The sequence below is a fragment of the Dasypus novemcinctus genome, chromosome X (genome assembly GCF_030445035.2).
Source record: "Dasypus novemcinctus isolate mDasNov1 chromosome X, mDasNov1.1.hap2, whole genome shotgun sequence".
Classification (NCBI taxonomy): domain Eukaryota; kingdom Metazoa; phylum Chordata; class Mammalia; order Cingulata; family Dasypodidae; genus Dasypus; species Dasypus novemcinctus.
Genome location: NC_080704.1, coordinates 115,375,779 through 115,401,681, shown reverse-complemented (window position 1 = coordinate 115,401,681; position 25,903 = coordinate 115,375,779). Strand labels below are relative to the sequence as shown.

The following is a 25,903-nucleotide window of genomic DNA, read 5'->3' as shown; positions in this document are numbered from 1 at the left end:
GGCTAGAAGGCTATTTTTTCCTTGGAGCTGTGGGAGGGAGCGAGGTGTTCTCTCTCTGTGGGCGTGGTAGGTGGGTGTGGTTGGTGGGTGTGGTTAGCCTACAACTTCTCTGGCCCCTGGCTGGAGAGGTAAGGCTTGGTGGGAGGTGCCCTAGTGCCGGGCCAGCGGGTCAGAGGGTCATTCCGAGGATCTGTGAGGACACAGGAGGGCGCGGGCGGAGGAGGGGCAACTGGTTAATCCATTCCCACAGGGCCTGCAAAGCCACTAACACCGTCCATCCGTCAGCCACCATGGCCTTGAAACCCGATGACCCCTGTGTTGGGTTCCACCAAGACAGGGTGGTGGCCTTCCTCAACGAGAAAATTGCCCAACACGGGAAAGGCCCTGAATTCTACCATGAGAATATGTCCCTGTCCTGGGAGGAGGTCGAGGACAAGCTGGGGGCCATCCTGGAGGACAGAGCGGTGCCCAGCGAAGCCAAGGAGGCCTGCGCCTGGGGCGGCCTAGCCCTGGGCGTGCGCTTCGCCCGCAGGCAAGGTCAGGTACAGGGGCGCAGAGTGCAGTGGCTGCACGAGTTCGCCAGACTGCACAGGTCGGCCTCGCAGGCTTTGGCCTCAGACCTGAAGGAGCTCACCGCACAGCAGGAGTTGGAGCGAAAGGAGGCAGCCCGCCGGCTACGGCTAACCCAGGCCAGCCTGGCAGAGGCGCGGAAGGAGCGAGACCTACTGAGATGGAAGCTCCTCCAGGCAGTAAGATCGCCCCAACTGCCCACCGCCCCGCCCATCCTATCCCACCCTCACGCCCATCCCAGCCCGCGCCCCTCTGCACCCCCAGAACGGGTCTCAGCTCTGCCCACTTCTCTCCAGGAGCTGGGGTCTCTCCAGGAGCTGGGGGCTCCCCTGGAGCAGGCCACAGGGTGGATAAGGCCGGCCACTGCTGGTGGGGCTGCGACTGAAGGAGAAGCAGAGGAGGAAGTGAAGGCTACGATGGTGGCTCGGGAGCCTCTCCTCGCGTCGGAGGTTGCTCCCAGTACTACTGTTGCTGAATGTGCTGGAGTGGAGGCTGTTGGTACTGCAGAAGGAGAGGAGGAGAGGACGCTGGGTGCAGGCCTCATGCAGCTTCTAGGAACTGTGGAGCGGAAAAATTACACCTCTGGAGGGCAGAGGGAGGGAGAGTTTAGGTCAGTGGAAACAGCCATGTTTTATTTCTCTGGGACCCTGAAGCCCGGGTCCACAGAATCACCGGCACCCCTTCCTGTCCAACTCCCTGACTCATTCACATACTCATACTCATGCCCCTTATCACCATTCTCAGTTGCACCTACACGAACCCCACCAGCAGCAACTCCACCTCAGATGCTTACCCTTTGGGGGGGCTCTGATGCTAGCCTGTGGTCTGATATGGGGGCCCAGGGAAATGACCCTCAGGAACACCAAAGAGGCAGGAGAAACTCCGAACCCTACCAGCAGAGAAGACTTCCAGTAGTACGCAGGCCGGGGGACTGGGACTGCCCTTGGTGTAAAGCTGTGAATTTTTCACGGCGGGAAACTTGTTTCCGCTGTGGGAGAGGAATCTGGCTACAAAACTCTCAGTAAATGCAGAAATGTTAAATAGAATATAAATATATCCAAAAAGGAAATCAATTTTTAGAGTGAAGGGGACTGGGTGGGGGGCGGAAGGGGATGAATGGGAGGGAGGTGGGGGGTATGGGGTGGGAAGTGGGGTGTAATTTGGGATGCAGTGGGTCACTAGGGAGGGTAGAGATGGTGGGGGACAGGGAGATGTTTTAATGACCTTTGTGTTCCAGATCATTTAGCTTTCAGCACCCTAGGACCACTGCAGCTTTCTATTTGTGTATATTTCTCTCCCACCCTCAGCAGCCATGTTTATAACGACCCTCCCTTCTCCGCCCACTTAGGCTTTAGATGATTGTACCAGGAGTGGACACGGACCCACCCTGAGCCAAACAGATTCTCACAATAGAGAATCTGAACAGAGTCAGATTCCAATGTAAAGATGGTATTGGGCAATGAAGCAGCGGGTCAACTGGCATTGGGGCCAGAGTCAGAGTCATGAATGCAGAAATCTGGCCCTGGCCATGGGTAGCAAACTGTGCTTTAAAGAGGCAAGTGTCTTTTAGAGTGCCAATATGAGGTCCCAGGGAGCAGACAGGTACAGAGAAGCAGAGACGAGTTGATCCTATAACTCCAAAGAGATGAAGAGTGGCTGCAGGACCATTTCCCAGGTCCCCTGAGGCCTAGCTGTACTTCCTGCAACTGTGCTATGTAACAATCTCCTTTGCAAATAGACCTCCTTTTCCTTAAGCTAGCTTAAGTGGACTCCTGTTACAGACAATCAAATTCTTTCCAAGTCAGAAATTGGTACCAGGAGAGCAATTGCAGACAGCAGACCATCAAAGAAAATTTTGGAACTGGCTTGGGAAGTGCATCTAGGTGTGGTGGGTAGTGGAGATTTCTGTATCCCAGGAGTCTCCAGGAATGAACTGAAGAAGCAGCTCATTCATATTCTGAGGAAGTTAAATAACAAGAAGTAGTCAAACCAAGACTGCAATTAACCCCAAATTTATGCTTGACTAAAATCAACATGGCAGAGATCCTCCACCCCTAAGGGATCCTTCAGGGCATACAGAAGATACCAGAAGGCAAGGACTGCTATGGCCATGTAGCCCCATAACAGGAGAATCCTCCCCAGTGGGCAAAACCAGGAGTCAGATCTGAACAGGGAACTCATGCCACTGCCAAAGAGGTAAGTCAGCAACTAATGGTGCCCCAAGGATTTGCTGGTCTAGACCACTGACCAAAGTATGGTGCGATCCTGCGGGAATCTCTTCCCCCACCATCACCATGATAAATGTGGGAGGGAATATGGTTGTGAATCTCTCATTTGACTCCAGAAATGTAAAATAGAACAAAAATATATATTAATGCAAAATCAATTTTCAGAGGGAGAAAAAGGGGTGGGGAGACAGGGGTGGGTGGAATGATCTACTTCTCCACCTCTGATGATTATAAACTGAGACTGTAAATTCCACCTCTGAAGACTATACATGTATGGCTTTGCTCACAGATGGAAAGATGAAGAGTCACACCTGGACCAAACTGAGACAAAACTGCAAGAGTCCTGGACATTGTCAAGGGACTGTAGACCTGGAGAATGACAAGCTTTTGTGGCCCTGGGACACCTCTGCAGCAGCTGGATGTGACTTTGGGATGTTTCTTGATGAAGGGGGTATGGACTATCATTGACAGGATTAAGGGCCAGAGCCCTAGTTAATTATTAAAGGACCTGAATTGATTGGCAGCAACATTTTTGGGCTTGTTTATAACCCTCCTCAAACTTAACCCTTTGACACTGGGGTTACCTAAGTCTTTGTTATGGGGAGCTATCCTCTGCATTGTAGGATGTTTAACAGCATCCCTAGCCTCTAACCACTAGATGCCAGTAGCCCTTCCCCAGACTTGTAACAACCCAAATGTCCCCAGATATTGCCTAATGTCTCCAGGGTGGGGGGCAAAATTTCCTGTGGTTGGGAACCACAGTGATGAAGGACTTAGGAGTAGCCAGACAGGAGAGGATTCGGAAGAGAAGAGGGCCACAGAGGCTGAGGGAGAAGATTTTTCAAAGGGAACATGTTCAGCAGTGCCCAGAGATACAGGGAGCCCTATAAAAGAGGAGTTGAAAGTGTCCAGTGGGTCTGCCATTCACTGTTAATCTTCTAGCAGATCCAGAGTGTTGTGGGGGCAGAAGCCAAATGGGAAGGAACTGAGGAGTGAGCAGGAAGTGAGGAAATGGAATCACTAAGGGGAGGATCTTCAAGGACTTTTGGTTGCAAAGGGAAGGAGTGAGTTGAAGTACACAGTTGAGAGAGGATTCTTTTGAATATGGGAGAAACTTGAGCCATAAGGAAGGAGACAGATAGCCAAAGAAAGCTTGAACATGCAATAAATATGTAAAAGAATGACGTAGATCCTACATACTGTATTAGAGTCATGTCCACTGTGTTGGTAAATGGAAAAAAGAAAAGACAGGATCCCTTTTGTTTTTTTAAACACAAAAACCCCAAAAGTTCTGTAAATGTGCATATGCATACTTATATAACTAAAGATTTGCATTTACTTTTTATTATAGACTTACTTTGAGTTAGCACAGAAAAAAGATCTGGAAACACACTAAACAAGATATTACCTCAGAAGGTCAGGGTCAGGGAATGGGAGGCAGTGGGGTAAGGAGGGATAAAGGTGAAATGGGGTAGGGAGTGCTAGGATGGAAGGCATTCAGTTTATAATCATCTGTGTTGTGTAAAATAAAATAATTATTAAATGTTCACAAAACTGCAGAAAATAAAAAGTGAATTTACTGGCTTGGATGGGTTTGGAAAGGCCACCTCTTCTTCTGGGACATGAGTGGAGAAGGAAAGCAGACATTGATATGTGTGTGGTGAGGAGGTGGGAAAGTGAGGGGGCCCCTGTCTGTGTCCTTGATGTAGACAAACATGACACCTGAGAGTGAATGAGGACTGAAGGTCAGGGTTGAGGTGGGGGCTTCTGAGCAGTGACATTTTGGGGAGTAACTGCAGGAATGGGGAATGCAGGAAGGAGAGGAAAGGATCATCAAACTATTCAGGGTAGGATAAGACCCAACTGAAAGAAATCCAAGGGAGAGAGCAGTGGGAACTTGAGAAGAAAAGGAAGGGAGGTGTTCCAGGAGGGGCACCAGACACAATCTCCCATGTTACAAACTGCCACCCAATCAGTATAGCAAAAACTATATACACAAAGGGAAAAGACAGGAGAGAAGAGCAGAAATCTGTGCCTGATTCCTTCTTTCCCCATCTAGGCTTGTAGCATAGCTTTTCATTTTCTGCTTAGCTATGGAGAAGCTGAGCACTTAGTTATACTTCGTTTATGGGTCCAATCATCTGGGAGTGCAATTTCTAGCAGCCCAGTCTTTATGTGCAAATACCAAAGAGTTTAAAGCAAAATTCAACTTACTTCAGGTCTTTGATTTTACAGCATGGATTACACAATGCTTGGCAGAATAAGTGCAGCCGAGACACTGGCAAAGTACACAGCTGGAAGGACCTAAAAGAGAATAAAAATGAAATAATTTAAGCCAATTTTTCCATAGTAAAAGGTTTATTTTGGCTTCTGTGTACCATGCCATAACTAATTTATTCCTTCTAAAAACCTTAGGAGGTTCCCCCCATTTTACAGATAAACTGTGGCACAAAAAACTAAGTAATTTATCCAAGGTCACATTAGTAGGTACAAAACCAAGGTCAGTACCGAGCAGTCTCACTCCAAAGGCATGTATTTTATTATATGCTAGGCACAGAGGTAAGCACTTTGCATACATACATTACCTTATTTAGTCCTTAACCCAGTGACATCAGTATTGTAGAACCCTTTTGCAGATGCTCAGAGAGGTCAAGTAACTTCCCCAGGCTATCTTTACAAGAAAACTAATTATTGGTTTTTAGTACTAATAGAAGAATTAATGATAATAATTGAAAACTAAGAAAATTGATAGTAGACTCTAACCTAGCCAACTTGCTTGGAAAAGGGGTATTTTGGGTTAAATTTTAAAGAGAGTTTAAGTTCTCTAATAAAGGCAATAAGAATTTTGATGGGGACTCCAGGTATGGCTGATTTTCTGGAAATCTAGAAATTTTTTCATCAGTGTTTAAAATATCTCTACATCATAATAAACAGCTGGACTGAAGCTGTTATTCATTAGTCAAGACCTTGTAGCCAAGGTACTTCATAATCTGAGTCTCTTTAACATCTCTTACCCTTCCCCCTTCATGTGCCATATGTAAAGTCTTGCTACACTAACATTCCTATCCCCACTTTTCTCAGACACACCTTCTTCGTGGACATTTCCACATCCAATCTCTTGCCCACTGAGAACGGTCATCTACACCAAAACAGCAGCATCCTCAATGATAATCTTGATGACCTTACATACACAAAACACTTTATATATAAAGTATATTCACAAAATGAACGCAAATATTATTTCTCTCTCTTTCTCTCTCATATTGGATAGCACAGTGCCTCACACATAGTAGGAGTTCAAAACTGTTAGCTTGTTCTCAGTGTCTAACTAGGTCAGTGTCAATACATGATAGATCTTCAAAGAATCCTTACTGCCTTGATTGGCACAAAATATGGAAAGTTGAGATGATTCTTTTTATTTACCGACAATGTTATAAATGATTATGCGCACAAATTCATGAAACGAACAAGAAGATCTATTGTTTTTGAAAGCCAAAAAACTGGAGGAAAGACATGAATATACTCACTGATTAGGTGTCAAGGCTGGTGGCATGAATGCTGTGGCTCGCTCTTCCTCCTCAAATCCAAGAAGGTGCTGACACTTCAGAGACACTGACAGGTGACTGTGACTGCTTTTTAAACAGAATGACATAGCCAGAATGTCCATTTTTGTATAAGTAGGTTGAAGCAGTATAATTGACTGTAAATCATCAATTATCCTTTTTGCATATTCTTCTTCCTGAATCTCATATAAACAGTGAAACAAATCCATTGGCTCAATCTGTAACCTAGAAGATTTATCCTTTATTTCTCTCTCAGTCCACTTCAGTAACTCCTCTCGAAGTCCTGGAGAGACTTTTCTCCCAAACGTAGTTTCCACAGCCTTTCCTTTTGCTTTATGTAATAGGCCAAATAAGAACTGTATTGTTAGCGATGAAAAACCTTTTCCATATTGTTGGAACAGTTCTTGCCAGGTTTTCCCCACTTGATCAAAAAACATCCAGCTGCTGTCATTCTTCAGAGCATAGAACACAGCAGTCAAGAACTCCTGGAAACTGAAGTGAAGGAAAGTATAGACATTGACATGTCCTTCAGCTTTTTTCAAAAAATAATTGAGAAAAACGCAGTGGGTATCATACACTCCTATCCCATGTTTTCTAAGGTCACTGACTTCAAACAAGACCCGCTGGTTCTGCAGTCCCTCTGCAGCCAAAGAGCAAAGGCCCCACAGGCAACTTTGCCCCTTCCACACTGAGATGCCTTTAAGGGTTTTGAGGCACTTGGAAAAGTAGAACAGGTACATGTCAGTCATGGTCTGAAGTGACCTCATAAGACTCCTGTCACCATCTCCCTGTAACTGCAGGACACTGCATAACATCCAGGAGACAATGGGAAGAGAAGACATAATGTCAAGGCCTTCACTTTCTTGCAGACTACATAAGACTCTCATTGCCACATTAGCACCTGAAAACTGACTCAAAAAATATGCCCTCTTTTCAGCATCTGAAAACCATAGGATCTCTGCCTGGATAGGTTGTTTTAACAGTGTGTGTAGCTTCTTCATGGATGTAGGCCTGGCAGTTATCAGGAGGGAAGATTCAGGGAACAGTTTTTTCCTCACAAAACTGAATAAGATGGTTTCTACCGGCTTCTTCTCCTGGGGGTTACCACTAAGATTCTCTTCCTGGACACTTACAGGATACTGCAGCTCGGGAAATCCATCAAGAATGAACAGAAGCTTCTCTGGATATGCCAGAATAATGTCCCAGATTGGTACATTTATATCTTGAAAAGTGTTAGTGATCAAGTCAGCAGCACTAAGGTTTGAAATATGGCTTATTTCCCTGCAGTTTAAATAGATGAGACAGTCAAACCTGCCTGGAGTAACCATTCCTGCTGCCCAGTCAAACATGAACTTGTGTACCACAGCTGTTTTCCCAATCCCAGCACATCCCTCTATCACCACAGTTTGCGATGAGCTGAAGCCCTCTTCGTCAGGATCAAATACATGTTCCATCTCAATAAAATGATCTTGTTGAGGAATTCCGCATGGTGTCTTTTCTGATATACCATGCTCCTTTACAAGAAGCAGTCGTGATTCTATATGCTTGCCATGGTGATAACATTTATCGACTCCTATTTTCAGGTATTTTTCTTTTAGATGTTTTCTAAATATTTCCCGGTAATCTAATGAGGTGACATCAAGAATTAGTAATCAGAGAATCCTAGAAAACAATACCAACAACAACTAAAACGGACACTACTATCACCAACAATTCCACTTGGATGTCTCACAGGCTCTTCAAACTTAACATGTCTGAACTTGAACTCCTGATTTCTAAACCACGCCCTTCCCAAAATAAAACCCTTTCTAGACATCTCATCTCAGTTAAATAGTGCCACTCAGTTGTTGAAAAATAATGAGTCATTCTTTTTCCCTTTAATCCTCCATGTTCAATCAATTAGCAAGGCCTATCATTTGCACCTCCAAAAACCTCGCCTTTGTGTATTTCTCACTATGTCCTCAAATACCACCCAAAACCAAAGTACCATCAACTCTCTTGGACTTCTGAAACATCCCCCTACTCTTCTTCTCTTACTCATTTACTGGCTTCTCTCCACACAGCAATCAAAGTGATCTTCTAAAATTATCAATTGGGGCCCTGATCCAGATGGTAGAGTGAGACGCTTCACATTTTTTATAGGCACAACTGAGTTTAAACTGAGAAGTTTGAGGTATATTTCCTTATTTTTTTAAGGAGACACGACAAGAGGTTTCTGAGCCTTAGATTTCTCTGTCCTTTTTTCTTACACTGGTTTAACTGGAATTCAGCATTTTATACAAAGGTTGTTTTGGCTATACTGTGGCCATGTGGACTGGCAGTAAGCAGAATTTTTTTGATTCCTGAGAGGAGTCTCTTATGGGGAGTTTGTTGGTATGCTAGAGATTGCACTTCAGGGCTCCATAACTCCACAGAAGCATTGAACAACCAGCAAAAACTGTCAGAAGCAGCTTTCTTAAAGCTTCAGAAATAGGTTAAAGGACTGAAGTAGCAAGGTGAATGTTAAATCAAGGAAAAGGCAATTTAAAAGATGTGGGGGGAAGTGAATGTGGCTCAAGTCCCTGGGCTCCCACCTACCACATGGGAGGCCCCTAGTTCGGTTCCCAGTGCCTCCTAAGGAAACAAGGAAGATGAACAGACACAGAAAGTGCAAACAATAAGTGGGTGGGGAAAATAAATAAAAATAAATCTTTTTTTAAAAAGAGGTGGGATTCTGTGTAAACCTACAACATCTCTAATTTAAAAAGTAAATAAATAAAAGTAAGGGAGAAACAAAGACACCAAGTAAACAAAAGCTGAGTGAGTTCATCACCACTAAATCAGCCCTACAAGAGATTGCTCGAAAGAGCTTTGCAGTTAGAAAGGAAAGGACAATATACAAGAGATCAAACCTACATGAAGCAATAAAGATCTCTGGTGAGGATAATGACAAATATTTAATGGGTAAATATAAATGCCAGTACCATTGTATTTTTGGTTTGTAACTCCACTTTTTTACTTCCTACCAGAATCCAAAAGACAAATGCATAAAATTTAATGATAAATCAGTGGTTTTGGCCTCAGAAACATGCAATTTGTGACAAGAACTACATAAAGGTTGGGGGACAGAGAAGTATAGGAGCATAGTTTGTGTATACTACTGAAGTTAAGTTGGTATCAAAGCAAACGAGATTATTATAAATTTAGGGTGTTAAATTTAAGCCAACAGTAACTACAAAGAACATATCAGAGACTAGGCAAGTTCATAGAGACAGAAATTAGAGTACAGGTTACCAGGCGCTGGGACCAAGGGAATGTGGATTTAATGTATATTAGGTGTAGGGTTTCTGCTTGGAGAGATGGGAAAATTCAAGGGTAATGCAACATAGTGATTAATCCTGCTGCATGGTATGCTTGGAAGTGGTTCAGTTGATAAAGTTAATGCTGTATATATGTTTCCACAATAAAAAAAAAGAGCACCTAAAGAGACGATGGCAATTAAATGCAATATAGGATCCTGGGTGGATTCGACAAGGGAGGAGAAAAGGCTCAAAAGGGCAATATTGGGACATATGAAAAAATTGGAATAAAGACTAAAAGCTTTACATCTAAGTAAAATTTCTTATACTTGAAAACTGTACTTAAAATGGTTACCTAAATTAATATTCATGTTCTTAGGAAATGTAAACAGCAGCATTAAATGTTAAGGGGACATGATACACAAACTACACATGTGTTCAGAAAATGGGCTGACTGATAGAGAGATACAACTACATAGATAAGAGATGGGTAGATAAATGGATAGATAGATGGGTTGATATGGAAAATGTGGCAATATGTTGAAATTGGTGGATCTCATTATCTGGGGGTGGGGGGTTAAGGTATGTTGGAGTTCTCTGTATGGGGTTTGTATTATTTTTTTAACTGTCCTGTAAGTTGAAAGTATTTCAAAATAAAAGTTAAAAATGTATCAATTGGCTCATGACAACGCCCTGCCCAAATCTCTTCAAGAGCTTTCCACTGCACTTGGCATAAAATACAAAATCCTTACCTTGTCCTACAAGGCATTAAATGACCTGGCCCCTACCTACCTCCCCAGCCTCATGTCTTATAATTGTCCTCTTCACTCTCTACACTAAAACCATACTGGCCTATGTTCAGTTTCTAAAAAATTCCATATTCTCTCCCACTTTAGGGCCTTTGCACCAGTTATCCTCTCTGCTCAGAGTACTCTTGCTCTTGTTGTTACCATTGATAGCTCATTCTCACCCTTCAGACCTCAAATTAAACTTTACTTCTTGGAAGAGAACTTCCCTGACCACCCAATTCAAAGCAGATCCTCTGTACTATTCCCCATTCTAGTACCCTAATTTTCCCCTTGACAGCACTTATCATAATTTTAAGTGTTTTGTTTGTTTGCTTACTTGTTCATTGTCTGTTTTGCTCACTAAACTAGAGTCTGCATGAAGACAGCGATTCCATCTGCCTTCTTCACCACAGTAACCTGAATACCCAGCATGTACCTGGCACATAGTAGACACTCAATAAACATTTATTTATTATGGCTATAAATTGTTTTGAATTAAAAGCAACCTATTCATTATTGCCTATTCCATGCCAGATACTATAGTAAACCCTTTGTAAATATTATCTGATTCAATTCTCACAACAATCCGATGAAGTATTTATTATCCACATTTCATAGTTGAAGAAACTGAAACTTGTAACCTGGGCCAGTTTCATATGTGTGCAGTCTGTGCAGTCACATAGATCCCCATGCTCAGGATGGCTCCATGCTTGGTTTAATGCTCTGCTGTTGTTCTCTTGAAATTCTTAATAACTTTTGAAAAAGAGGCCCCACATTTTCATGTTGCACTGCATCCTGCAAATTATGTATCCAGTTCTCTTTCTTAGCATTAGGTAATTTGTCCATGATTTGACAGCTAGTAAGTGGCAGAGCCTTAATTTAGATTCAGGTCTGTCTGAAGCCATGATCTATGTGCTTAAACACTATACTACATAGTTTTTTGCCTTCTGCAACTAGAAGAAATAACAAGGAATCAGTCATCAAGTTCAAACTTCTGTTCAGTGAATGTCTAAACCAGCATTTCCCAAATGTGTTCCTTCGAAGACTATTCTGCAAGATTTTAATAGGAAAGTAGTGAGAAATGTGTTCTGCATTCAATTAAGTTAGGGGAAGGACCCTTGGAGAGTTTTGCAATGCATATTAGCATATGGAAAACTCAGTGATGTCCTACAGCAAAAAAAGCCATTTAACTTTGTGTAGTCAATAATTTTCTGGTCTTAAGTGACTACAGAACCCTTTTCTAAAAGCACACTTACTAACTCTCAGAAAATAGTTTCTGTAGAATTCAGTTTGGGAAATGCTGATCTAAATCAGGGCCAGTAAATTTTTTCTGCAAAAGTTTGTAAATAATTTAGACTTTGCAAGTCATTGAGTATCTGTTGCAATTACTCAACTCTGTCATTGTAACACAAAAGCAATCACAGACAATATGTAAATTAGTGGGCATGACTGTGTTCTGGTAAATCTCTATTTACAAAAACAGGTCACTGGCTTGAATCAACCTACTACATCATTCCAGAAGCAGACTTGTCTATTATGACCATGAAGTTCTCTACATCTGGAAGCTTGACCACCACCACCCGTCCTCCCAGGATTCGAATACCCTGATGGTATGATATGATATGAAGTCCTAATTTTTATGACAGTTTTGGGCTTCAGAGATATTGTCAAAAAATCAGTGATTATTGCCCCAGTGGACATGGGGGAGGAAATGCAGGAGGAGTGAGGATGAGCAGCTGGGTTCATGGCAAATACTATTCTCAGAACAGAAAAAAGAGATAAAACAGAAAAGACATTTACCTGCAAGCTCCTTCTGTGAATATGAAGCCAGAGAACTTGAAGCGGCTGTGGGACAAAAATAGCTGGGGTCAATAGCACAAATATACGTTCACATCCAAACATGAAATAGATAGAAATTTAGTCAAACTGCTAAAGAGCCATTCATGCAAACAGAAAAACAATGATGAAAGTAAGGCACCTAATTTATACCTAAACTAATATACCCATAAAGGTATTTTAAAACTAATGTGTAACATAAAATAAAGCACAAGAACTACCCCCACATGCATATATATGGTGTAAACATTGTTTTGGTCAATAAGGAAAATTTTAGGCATGAACTTAAAGGTGCATACACTATTTGAAGTAACTGTTTTCTGGTATTTTGCTTTCCACTGAACATTAGCATATTATTCAGGCTTCTGTTGAACCTAACTTATTAATAGGAAAGAATTAGGCAATGCTGAATATTATTAGTTCATCAGATATATACAATGACCTACATTCAATTATAGATATACACACACTCAATTCAAATACTTACAAATACAGGCATATAGGTAAAAATATATGAGCCATACACACAACACCACATTTCTATATATTTTTTTCTCTACTCACACACCTTTGAAAGCAAAAATGAGACTAATCATAGGGAGAAGGCTGGTATGGGTGGCAACCCAACAGGTGGATGAGAGAAAGGAGGGTCTGGAGAGACGGTTATTAGAATGTCATAAAAATGGGCAGGCAAGTGAATGGTCTGTTGAAGATAACCAGCTTTTATTACTATTTCCCACAATTAAACATTCCCTAGAGTTCAGGAATCAGCCACAAGGAGAAGGACTCAGAAATCTTCACTCTTTGCTATTTTGTGCCATCTCTGTGAAAAGCTGTGGTCACAAAAAAGGGAGAATATTAGGGTCTTTTACAGTTGTAAATTCTTTTGAGAGTAGAGCAAGCAGCAGAAACCACAGTTGCCACTTCTTTCTTCCTTCTTCTCCATTTTTGGTAGAACAAAAGTTGTGGAGACAGTTTCAGAAGATTATTAATGTGTAAATACTATACCCATTCCAATGTCTTAATATACCCACACACATACACGCATCCATAAAATTTTAAAGATTCAGAAGAATCTCAAAGGCTATGAGAAGCAGAGAAAGATAATAAACAGGATTATCTAGATTATTCCCTCTCTTACCTCACTCATTTACTCACCTTTCTCTTCACACAATAAACTCCAGGTACAAGCAGGTTCCATATCTTTTCTTTTCTTTTGATTGCTCATCCTGGTGATTCAAGAAATCTGTAATCTAAAACAGAAATTATGACTGTAAGGCCTAGCAAAAGCTTAGAGTAAGAAAGTAACTCAAAAAAGGCTTCACTTAAGGAATTACAGAGTTTGGGAAGAGAGAAGGACTAATAACCAAGGAGAATGCTGAAGAGAGACTGGAGGAATCACATGAAAAAAGACCAAAATTTGAAGAGAAAAAAGTTAAAAGAGGATATAATGTCTATAAACTTCTGATGAGTACAAATACAGGGAATATATTTGGGCTCTGAATTGACTTATGAAGGGAAGCAAAGGATTTAGGGAGTATATCTCTAAAGTCTGTGGTCAAGGAAAGTAAGAATTACTATGTCCTTCCAAATTTTTGGTACCATTGATAAAGGGAAAAGTCTAAAACCATAGACTGGAGTACTGTGAAATAAGAGAAATTATCTACACAGTCAGGAGACCTATGTTCTAGTTCCATTTTTGTAACTATCTACCTATGGGCCTTGAACAAGATTCTTCCCCTTTCTGGGTCTGTTTTATTATTTTTCAATTGGCTGAGGGAATGTGAGACCGGGTTTCTCTGCAGGTTTCTTTAAACATTTTAAGGTCAGTGGTTCTCTGTCCTGGCTGCACATTAGAATCACCCTAGGATTTTTTTCTTCCTTGCAATCCTATTTATCACCTTCTAACATACTTGATGATTTGCTTATATACAGGTATACCTTATTTTATTGCATGTCACTTTATTGCGCTTCACAGATAGAGTTTCTTACAAATTGAAGGTTTGTGGCAACACTGTGACAAGCAAGTCTATCAGCACCTTTTTTTCAACAGCATGTGCTCTCTTCAAGTCTCTGTGTTACATTTTGGTAATTCTTGCAATATTTCAAACATTTTCATTATTATTATACTTATTATGGGGATCTCTGATCTTTGATGTTACTATTGTTATTGTTTTGAGGCATGACAAATCATGCTCCTATAAGAGGGTGAACTTAACAGATACATGTTGTATGTGTTCTGACTGCTCCACCAAGCAGCAGTCCCCCCATCTCTCTCCCTCTCCTCTGGCCTTCCTATTCCCTGAAGACACAATGATATTGAAAGTAGGCCAATTAGTAACCCTACAACAGCCTCTATGTATTAAAGTGAAAGGAAGAGTCTCACATATCTCACTTTAAATCAAAAGCTAGAAATGATTAATCTTAGGGAGGAAGGCATGTGGAAAGCAAAGACAGGCTGAAAGCGAGGCCTCTTGCACCAAGCAATTAGCCAAGTTGTGAATACCAAGGGAAAGTTCTTGAAGGAAATCAAAAGTGTTACTCCAGTGAATACACAAATAATAAGAGAGCAAAAGAGCCTTACTACTGATATGAAGAAACTTGTAGCAGTCTGGATAGAAGATCAAACCAGCCACATTTCCTTAAGCTGAAGACTAATCCAGAGCAAGACCCTAACTCTCTTCAATTCCATAAAGACTGAGAGAGTTAAGGAAGCTGCAGAAGAAAAGTCTGAAACTAGCAGGGGTTGGTTCACAAGGTTTAAGGAAAGATGCCATCTCCATAACATAAAAGTGCAAGGTGAAGCAGCAAGTACTTAGAAGCTGTAGCAAGTTATCCAGAAGATCTAGCTAAGATAATTGATGAAGGTGCTTACATGAGACAAGAGATTTTCAATTAGACAAAACAGCCTTCTATTGGAAGAAGATGCCATCTAGGATTTCCATAGCTAAAGAGAAGTCAGTGCCTGACTTCAAAGCTTCAAAGGGCAGGCTAACTTTCTTGTTAGGGGCTAATGCAGCTGGTGACTTTAAGTTGAAGCCAGTGCTCATTTACCATTCTGAAAATCCGAGACCCTTTAAGAATTATGTTAAATCTACTCTGCCTGTGCTCTATAAATGGATCACAGGCTGGATGACAAGAGCATCTGTTTACAACATGGCATACTGAATATTTTAAGCCCACTGTTGATACCTATTGCTCAGAAAAAAAACATTCCTTTCAAAATACTACTGCTCATTGCCAGTGTACGTGGTTACCCAAGAGCTCTGATGGAGAAGTACAATGAGATTAATTCAATTTTCATACATGCTAACCCAACATCTATTCTGCAGCCAATGGATCAAGGAGTCATTTCAACATTCAAGTCTTATTATTTAAGAAATAGATTTTGTAAGGATAGAGCTACCATAGACAGTGATTCCTCTGATGGATCTGAGCAAAGTCAATTGAAAACCTTTTGGAAGGATTCATCATTCGAGATGCCCTGAGGAACATTCATGATTCATGAGAGGAGGTCAAAATATCAACATTAACAGGAGTTTGGAAAAAGTTGATTCCAACCTTTATGGATGACACTGAGGGCATCAAGACTTCAGAGGAGGAAGTAATTGCAGATGTGGTAGAAAAAGCAAGAGTACTACAATAAGAAGTGGAGTCTGAAGATGTAAATGAACTGCTGCAATCTCATGATAAAACTTTAATGGATGACGAGTTGCTTCTTATGGATGAACAAAAAAAGTGGTTTCTTAAGATGAAATCTATTCCTGGTAAAGACGCTGTTGAATACTGTTGAAATGACAACAAAGGATTTAGAATAGTACATGAACTAAGTTAATAAAGTTGTGGCAGGGTTTGAAAGGACAGATTCCAATTTTGAAAGAAATTCTACTGTGGGCAAAATGGTATCAAACAGCATTGCATGCAACAGAGAAACCTTTCATGAAAGAAAAGAGTTAATCAATGCAGCAAATTTCATTGTTGTCTTATTTTAAGAACTTGCCACAGCCAACCCAACCTTCAGCAACCACCACCATGATCAGCTAGCAGCCCATCAAAATCGAGGCAAGACCCTACACAGCAAAATGATTATGACTTGCTGAAGGCTCAGATGATGGTAGCGTTTTTTAGCAATAAAAGATTTTAAATTAAAGTATATAAATTGCTTTTTTAAACATAATGCTATTGCACATTTAATAGACTACAGTATTATGTGAATAACTTTTATATTCACTGGGAAACCAAAAAAATTGTGACTCACTTTATTACAATATTCATTTAACTGCAGTCCTCTGGAACTGAACACACAATGTCTCTGAGGTACGCCTATATTATGCTTATTGTTCATTGTCTTCCTTTACCACCATGTGGGAAATTAAATTACTGGCCCCAGTTGTTAGCCTCTGCGACATATTTTGCAGTTTCACAAAAAATGTGGAGCATATGTTCCCACACTTTATCTTTGAGCTCAGCCATGAAACATGGTTTCATTCATGCAGTGTACACAGATATGACTCAAGTAGGGGCTTGAAATGTGCTTGCACGGTTGGACATGTCCTATCTCATGATTCTACCACTGGCATGAGAGGAGCCATAAGAGAAATAAGCTTCAAATAGTCCAAGACAGATGAGAAATACATGAAGCAGAGTCATCCCAATTTACCAAACACAATCCTGCAGCAAGTAAAGTAAAGCCACTCTAACCTGAAACAGAGCTGCCCAACAAGTCCTGCCTAACCAGATGAACCCCAACTGGCCTCCAGGTCTGTGACAGTAAAAATGTCATGCTTCTGGTTGTTGTTACATATCATTGTGGCAATAGCTTACTGATACACCATGTTAAAATGTAAAGGCCTGGAAAGTGCTTGGTACAGAGCAGACATTCATTAAATATTTGTTGAATGAATGAATGGAAACTTTTAAAAAATCCAATAACTGGTCAACATTCCTGATACTTTAAATCAGAATCTTTGATGACTGGGTTTGGGAAATTATTTTTAAAAATACAACTCACCATTTGATTCTAACATGCAGCCAAGGAAAAGAGACACTGGGTTCTTTTTTTTTTTTTTTTTTTTTACATTTTCTAAATTATCTTTTTTTGTTGTTAAGATACAAAGTCACCCAAAATGTTATATTAAAAAAATATAAGATGGGAAGCGGATTTGGCTCAATGGATAGAGCATCTGCCTACCACATGGGAGGTCCAGGGTTCAAACCCAGGGCCTCCTGACCCATGTGATGAGCTGGCCCATGTGCAGTGCTGATGCGCACAAGGAGTGCTGGGTCACAGGGGTGTCCCCCGTGTAGGGAAGCCCACGTGCAAGGAGTGCACCCCATAAGGAGAGCCACCCAGTGTGAAAAAAGTGTAGCCTGCCCATGAGTGGTGCCGCATACATGGAGAGCTGATGCAGCAAAAGAGACACAGATTCCTGGTGCCGCTGACAGGAATATAAATGGACACAGAAGAACACACAGCGAATGGACACAGAAAGCCGACAAGTGTGTGTGGGGGGGGGGGGGCGGGGAAGGGGAGAGAAATAAAAATAAATAAATAAATAAATCTTAAAATACGTATGTACATATAAGAGGCTCCCATATTGTAGCTGAGCGTGAGGGTTTCGTCCTCGCTCAGGCCCAAGAGTCGGGGGGGGCTTGCTCCTGCCGAACCGCCGGCGGGGGGTGCTCCAAGAGGGAACACCGGTTCTCCAGGCGTGGGGGACGCGCGGTTGAGGAAAAACCAAGGAGACCGCTTGAGCGCAAGAACAGGTCTGCTTTATTACGGAAGTACACTTAGCTATATAGGGTTGGGTAGAGGGAGGGGCGTGATGAAGGGAGGGTTGGCTAAGGGGCGGCTGTGGACAGGCTGAAGCTGATTTATAGACCTGAGGTAAGCAGTTACTGGGGAAGAGGGCAGATTGTGGGTTGGCAATATGGGCGGGACTGGCGGGAAGGACGGCGGGAGCTGGAAGGGGAGGAGGGGTGGAGAAAGGCGGCAACACCATATACCCTACTCCCCACCCCCACCATACTCCTCCCACATCAACAACCTCTTACAACAGTGTGGCACATTCATTGCATTTGATGAACACATTTTGGAGTACTGCTACATAGCATGGATTATAGTTTACATTGTAGTTTAACTCTCCTAGTCCATGCAGTGAGTGGGTTATAGAAGGATATATAATGTGTCCTGCATCTGTTGCTGCAATAGGTAATAAATCTTTGTGTTCCTGTATCATTTTATGTGGAGTAGGAATGTCTTTGAACTCAGATATACCATACATAAGTCCCTTTCCACTACTTTTTAGCAATATAACATTGATTAAATTAACTTAAACTCTCTGCGACTCCAGTTACCCATTTACAAAATATGGATGATAATAATACCTACCCCCATGAATTTGATATGAGGATTAAATAAGATGATATAAATAAGACCAGGTATGATACAAATGACAAATGTTAGAGAAAAAATAATATGGTATTTATTATAGCTTTGACAGAAACAAGTCATAGTCCATTAAAATCTCCACATAAGAACTTCATTCTAATGATATGTAATGTTCCAAGCAGTATTATATTCCCAAATCCTGGACCCTTTTCCCGGTCTCTAGGACTATTATTTCCTCAAAGAAGAGGAATAATATCTGATTTACAAATTACTCCAGTTCTGGGGTAATAGAACAGCCTCTGACTTAATATCCTCTTCCTGGGAAATCTCAATCTTGATCATTATTTCAATTATACTTATGACTCCTAAATATATACCCCCAGTCCAGGTCTCTCCACAAAGATCCAGATTTATATATCCAAAGGCTTACCCAGCATTTCCCACTCAGTTGCGAACACCTCTCTTTTTCCTGGGGTAACTATTTTTTGGTTTGTCCAGCATTTGTTCACTGATCTTTTTTCTGATAAAATATCTCATCCCTCTTAGTGGAATAATCAGATTTTCTGTCCATGAATTTTGAAACCTGAGTGGAGACCACAGGGATAGAGGTGGATCCATAAGGTTCTGCTACCCAAACACCTGAAGCTTCTTTGGTTCCTGGCCTCCTTGAGGATTTATTGTTCAGCATTTAGTTTGGTGTTGAGCAATTCCATTACCCTTCCAAAAATTCCGATTTGTGCTTAAGTTATTCAGAATCAGTTTCTGTTGCTTGAAACTGATAAAGAAATTATACCAGAGAGTGGGTTTAGAGTCAACATTTCTTTGGGGACTTTGAAAGGTATTCAATAACTGGTTATTAGATGCAGTTAGAGTAAAATGCTATGAGTTGGTCCAAATTCCAGGATGGGAAAGCAGTGTCCTATTGTACTAGGACATCATATAAAATATTTATGTGAAGTACTAATAGGTGCTCTCTCCAAGAAGACAAATTGGTGTAAGAAGTTCCCTCTGGATAGCTGAATTGCAAAATGGTAAAATGGTGCTCCTTGCTCCAGTCTGAGGAAGCATTTAGCTAGGGCACACAATTTAGAGCAGAATATATGTTAGATTTCACTCTCATTCATTCCCATGGCCATGTGATTTCTCAGTCAAGAAACTGCACTACATTACATGGTGACCCTGCATGGTATGCATGCACCCAAAAACAGTAGAGAGAAACGAGACAAATTTAAATATAAAAAAAACCCCACCTACAGGCCTAAAATGAGACTCATTCCCTGTTTTTATTGAGATATAACTCATATGACCCTTTAAAAGTGTACAGTTCAGTGTTTTTTAGTACCTTCACTAAGATGTGCAGACATTACCACTATCTAATTCCCGAACATTTTCATTGCCACCAAAAGAAACCCAGTACCCATTAGCACTTGCTACCAATTCCGCCCTCTCTATTCCCTGGCAAACACTAATCTACTTTCTCTTTCTATGGATTTATTTTGGACATTACTATAATGAAATTGCCTGTGGTGTCCAGGATCTTTCATTTAGCATAATGTTTTCAATGTTCATCCATGTTGTAGCATGTTTCAGTACCGTATTCCTTTTTATGGCTGATTGAAATTTCATTGTATGTATATACCACATTTTATTTATCCATTCAACTGTAAGTGGACACCAGAGTTATTTCCAACTTCTGGATATGGTGGATAATGTTGCCATGAAAACTCATGAACAAGTTTTTGCATGGTGGATAATGCTGCCAATGAAAACTCATGAACAAGTTTTTGCTTGAACATCTGTTTTCAACTACCTTGTGAATATACCTAAAACTGGAATTACTGGATGATATTAAACTCTTTATGTAACTTTTCGAAGAACTGACAAACTGATTTCCACAGTGGCTGCGCCATTTTATATTCCCACCAGAAATGTATGAGGGTTCCAATTTCTCCCCATCATTGCCAACACTTGTTATTTTCCATTTTATTTATTTGCTTTTAAAAATTGTGGTAGCATACATATAACATTAATTTTCCCATATTGGCCATTTTTAAGTGTACAATTCAGGGGCATTAATTACATTTACAATATTTTGCTACCATCATCAACATCAATTACCAAACATTTTTATCACCCCAAACAAAAACTCTGCACTCATTAAACAATAATACCCTATTTCCCCTCCCACACTCCTTAGTAACCTCTAGTCTACTTCTTATCTCTATTAATTTGCTGATTCTAGGTATTTCATCTAATTAAAATCTTACAATATTTGCTCTTTTGTGTCTGGCTTCTTTCACTTAGCATAATATTCTCAAAGTTCATCCATGTTGTAGCATGTAACAGAAGGCAATCCGTTTTAATGGCTGAATAATATTCCACTGCATAAATATATGTATACATAACTATTTTATTTGCTGCCTATGCAAAATACCAGAAATGGGTTGGCTTTTACAGTAGGGATTTATTAGGAGGAAATCTTACATTTCTGAGGCTGTGAAATGTCCAAATCGAGGCACCATCAGAGATGCTTTCTCACCAAAGTGCCTTTCCACGTGACAGAGAAGTCCAGGATCACCCACAGCCGGTCTTTGGGGAGAGAGCATCATCTGATGCCTTGATTTGGACATTTTTCTCAGCCTTTATTAGATGGTCTGATGATATACCACATGAGAGAACTCATATTATAAATGTAATGAAAATAGAAGTCTTTATCTACTACGCCAACTGATAGATGAATCTTTACCAAAGAATGAAGGCCCTTAAGGGAGTGCCAGATAATTCATGCTGGAGATGTTATTCATGAAAAATCACACAAAATCATTTATGCATATAGCAACACTTGCAGGGTGAGTGAGATTCCACAGGGTATAAAACTCTTACTGGTATCATGAATGAAAGCTCACCTTCAATGGTCACTCATTCCTTGGCATTAATATTTTGACACTGAAGAAACAACAATCCTGAAGTGAATTTAGGAAAATCTTCAACTGGATTTTACATTAGAAAATTCATAGTGGAAAATAAAATACTTTATATGGGCCCTTTAGCACACAATTCAGCAAACATTCAAGAATTTTGTACAAGACTTACTATTGAAATTATATTGGAAAACAATGTAGAATTGTGAAGTGACATGGGTGTACTAAATGATGAATTTTTAAGAAGTAATATTAAATAAGATTAATTCAATATATTAGTACTTGCATATATGTAAGCAACAAATATTTTTCCTGAAAATCTAATATGTTGGTCACATTATAGTTTTGTTTTTATGCAATTCTAAACACAGATTTAAATTAATCAGAAAATAACTTTGAATGTTAACTCAAACATTTAGAACACAAAATTATTATTCTTAACTATTATCTTAATATTATACTGTGTTCATGGCAAGGATGGAAACAAACATGGGTAAAAAATCATATTTTAGAAATAGGAAAAAAAGTATTCAATGGTCAAGGAACATAATGTCTGCTACCTGCTCACAAAAGTAAAGAAAATAGTTATATAGACAGATAGATAGTAATGATACAGTAAAAGTGGAAAAATGTTAAAATTCATGATCTGGTTATATGGAGAGTAGTATGCTGGAGTTGTCTGTATGAGGTTTGTAATATTTTTGCAACTGCCTTAAGTTTGAAATTATTTTGAAAGAATAAGTTTTAAAAGTTTAAAAGGTAAAAAAGAAATGAAGCACTGATACAAGCAACAACACACTTGAATCATTATGCAGAAAAAAAACTTTATAGGAGAGTGAACATTGTGTAATTCCATTTATAAGACATTCTAGAACATGCAAAACTGATCTATGGGAAAAAAATTGGAACAGTGACTGATTCTGGGTGGAGAGCAGGGATTGAATGGAAAGGATTATGAGGAACTCTGATGTGATGCTAATGTTCCATATCTTGGTATAAGTTTAAGTTATACCAGTTGTCAAAACTCAATATATGGAATACTTAAGATATTTTTATTTCACTGTATGTAAATTTTCTTAAAACGTAAACAAATAGTGAACCGGGTTAATGATACGCATGCTTAGTGCATAGGGTAAAGTGAAGTGAAATTATTCTGAAAGAAATGAAAAAGTAAGATGGATTGATGGATAGGCAGATATGGGATAAAACAAATATAGCAAGATGTTAAAATTCATTGAATCCACTGAGCTACACCCATTCCACCTTTTTATCTGTGTTCTCTACCCCGGCAACCCACCCCATGCTGCAACCCTCCTCCTGCAGACTTTCCGTGGCCCCAGCCCTTCCCTGGCCACCTTTTTTTTCTATTTAGTTGCATCATCGTCTTTTTGGTGTGTCGCTTTAGCCCCGTGGGAGCCCTCACCTCTCCGTGCAAGTTTGGGATGCTTTTTTGCTTTTTTTCACCAGGAGGTCCCTGGAATCAAACCTGGGTCCTCCATATGATAAACAGGAGCTCAATTGCTTGAGCCACAGTCTGGCCACCTTTGACACTCCCATTCTGCTTCTTCCTCTGCAGTCCCCAGTCCACTTATTTGTGTAGATTCTGGTCTGTCTCCTGCAAGTGTCCCTAGGGGTTGCTGTCCTTGACCCCCGCCCCTCTCCAGCAGGCCAGTGGGTCCACAATAGGTCAATGTGCCGGGAGATAGGAGAGTGGCCCCGTCCCTGGGAGCCAAAGTCCACAGCCTGGGGATGTCTAAAAAGACTGTCTAGAAGAATGTATGGTCACGAGAAAACTGCCAAACAATTGATTTAAAACATGATGTAAGACTTGAAGAGATAGTTCCTGAGTGGGAATATTGAATATTATAAAATTAAATATTATAAAGGCAGCTGTTTTCTCCAAATTGATGCAACTATTCTGTGTAATTCTAATCAAAATCCTGGCAGAATTTCCCTTGAAGCTAACTAAATAAGAGGGTTTTCAAGTTCTACTGCAATATAATGCTTGGGGAAATGGCAATTGGCAAGACCTCCCCTATATTATTAAAAACAATAATTGCATAACAACATGGAGGAACCTTGAGGACATTATGTTGACTGAAATAAGACAGTCACAGAAGTCCGAATATTGTATGGTCTCGCTGATACGAACTAAATACAATGACTAGACTTACGAAGTGGGACTATGGAGTGTAGGTTGGTGGGAGACAGAATGCAGGATGAGAAGGGGGAGCTGATGCTGGATGAATGTAGATTGTTTAATAAGGTCAATTGTAAATATGTGGTGATAGATGGAGTTGATGGTAGCACATTACAATGAGTGTAACAAACACTGTTGCTATAGGGAAGTGATTGTGTCTAAAAACTGGTAGTCTAGAGAGGTTAATGTTAATTGGAGGACACCTGGGTGGTAAATAAAGGTTTTAACAATGCTTTTGGCGTTAGATGAGGATTGTGGTTAATAACATAAATACGGAAATGTTCTTTTATTACAAGGAGTTAAGACAATGGTGATAGACAGGAAAAATATAACTAATGTAACATATAGCCTATAGTTAACAATAATATTGTAATATTTTTTTTACTGGAATTGTAGTTGGTGCTGGGGTTTAAGATATATCTAGGGGATTTGAATCTCTGGACTGACAATATGGTAGCCAGGCCCTGAATCTCAACAGACTTCAGCTCCTACACCCTGGTTTATTGGACTTACCCCACTCAGCTAACATGGAGTTGAAGAACGTCAACCACCATACCATGGAGCCTAGAGGGCCTACAACTGAAAGCAGGAGGATTGCATCCAGTATCCATGTGGAATCTAAGCCCCCTCTTGACATAGATGTGGAATGGACACAACCAATCCAAGGTCCACAGGAAGGAGGAATACAGTAAGGATTAGAGTGGACTTACTGATATTCTATTCATGAACTATTGTGGTTAGTAATCGAGAAAATGTGGCATTGGTGTGGAAAATGTGGCCATGGTGGCTGCTGGATGTGGGGAATGGGAGCAGGAGATCAGATGTGGAGGCATTTTCGGGACTTGGTGTTGTCCTGGGTAGTGCTGCCGGGGCAATTACCGGATATTGTAGATCCTCCCATGGCCCACTGGATGGAACGTGGGAGAGTATGGGCTATGATGTGGACCATTGACGATGAGGTGCAGCGATGCCCAGAGATGTACTCACCAAATGCAATGGATGTGTCATGATGATGGGGCAGAGTGTTGCTGTGGGGGGAGTGGTGGGGTGGGGGTGGCGGGGGTGAATGGGGACCTCATATTTTTTTAATGTAATATTTTAAAAAAATGAATAAAAAAAAGAAATACATGTAATAGTAAGAAAAAATATTGTAATATTTTTGTAGTAAAAGCAAAGAAAGTACTATATCAATGTTAAAGGTATAAAAAAGAATATGGGGCTTAGGTTTATGAGATAAGAATATGATTAAGCATTTTTTCTCATCTTCATTTTCCTCATTAACAAGGAGATTTTGATCATGTCATTAATTAGTATGTGCTTATCTGTTTATCTTTCTGAACACTGGAGAAACAACTGAGTTTGTTTTCAGAATTAGATGAGGTAAAAGTGCCTGGACAGACCTTTTGTGGAGTAATGCTTCCACAATTTGTTGAGCTGCCTTTTGTCTATTATTTTATTTTATGAATATGAAATAAAGTTTGAAAAAAAAGTCATAGAATCTAAATGTTGGATATATGGGTATTTATTATAATGTTTGAAAATTATCATAAAAAATGTTGAGAAAAGAAAACCTGTGGGATATGCTGACAGAGAAATTTACAGCCTTAAATGTACTTATTAGAAACTTAGAAAAAATTGAAAGTAAATAACCAAGCTTTCCCTTAAAAAGCTAGACCCAAAGGAAATAAAAAGAATTAAGATAAAATCAATAATTATTGAAACAGGAATCAATAATAAAACAGTAGAAGAATAGACTAATACAATGGAATATTAGCTCTTTGAAATGATTAATAGAATGTATAAATTTTTGGCACATATGATCAAAAAAATAAAGAAGACAAGCCTTCTAGGTTCTGAAACTGTGAGTCAATGAATTCCTGTTGTTAAGACAAAAAAGGGAAACGGACTTGGCCCAGTGGTTAGGGCGTCCGTCTACCACCTGGGAGGTCCGCGGTTCAAACCCCAGGCCTCCTTGACCCTTGTGGAGCTGGCCCACATGCAGTGCTGATGCGCACAAGGAGTGCCCTGCCACGAAGGGGTGTCCCCTGCATAGGGGAGCCCCACGCGCAAGGAGTGCACCCGTAAGGAGAGCCGCCCAGCGCGAAAGAAAGTGCAGCCTGCCCAGGAA

The 25,903-nt window shown here is 40.4% G+C and overlaps 2 protein-coding genes across 7 annotated transcripts in view; one reads left to right on the top strand and one right to left on the bottom strand.

Moving 5' to 3' along the window:
* Positions 1–25,903, bottom strand: part of LOC101436076 (NACHT, LRR and PYD domains-containing protein 12) — a 63,227-nt gene that overhangs the window by 15,826 nt on the left and 21,498 nt on the right. For all 6 annotated transcript variants that reach the window (XR_009184375.2, XM_004466334.4, XM_004466335.3 and 3 more), the window contains 4 exons: positions 13,422–13,516; positions 12,228–12,272; positions 6,326–7,985; positions 5,013–5,102 (listed from right to left, as the gene is read on the bottom strand). Coding sequence is in view for 5 of the 6 variants with exons in the window: in XM_004466334.4 (XP_004466391.1) it covers positions 5,013–5,102; positions 6,326–7,985; positions 12,228–12,272; positions 13,422–13,491 (1,865 nt within the window). In the remaining variant the exon portion in view is untranslated. The remainder of the gene's footprint in view (positions 1–5,012; positions 5,103–6,325; positions 7,986–12,227; positions 12,273–13,421; positions 13,517–25,903) is intronic.
* Positions 265–1,651, top strand: TEX13B (testis expressed 13B). The gene is made up of 2 exons (XM_058291489.1): positions 265–721; positions 881–1,651. The coding sequence occupies exons 1-2, from the start codon at positions 291–293 to the stop codon at positions 1,593–1,595; spliced, it is 1,146 nt and encodes a 381-aa protein (XP_058147472.1). The 5' UTR covers positions 265–290; the 3' UTR covers positions 1,596–1,651.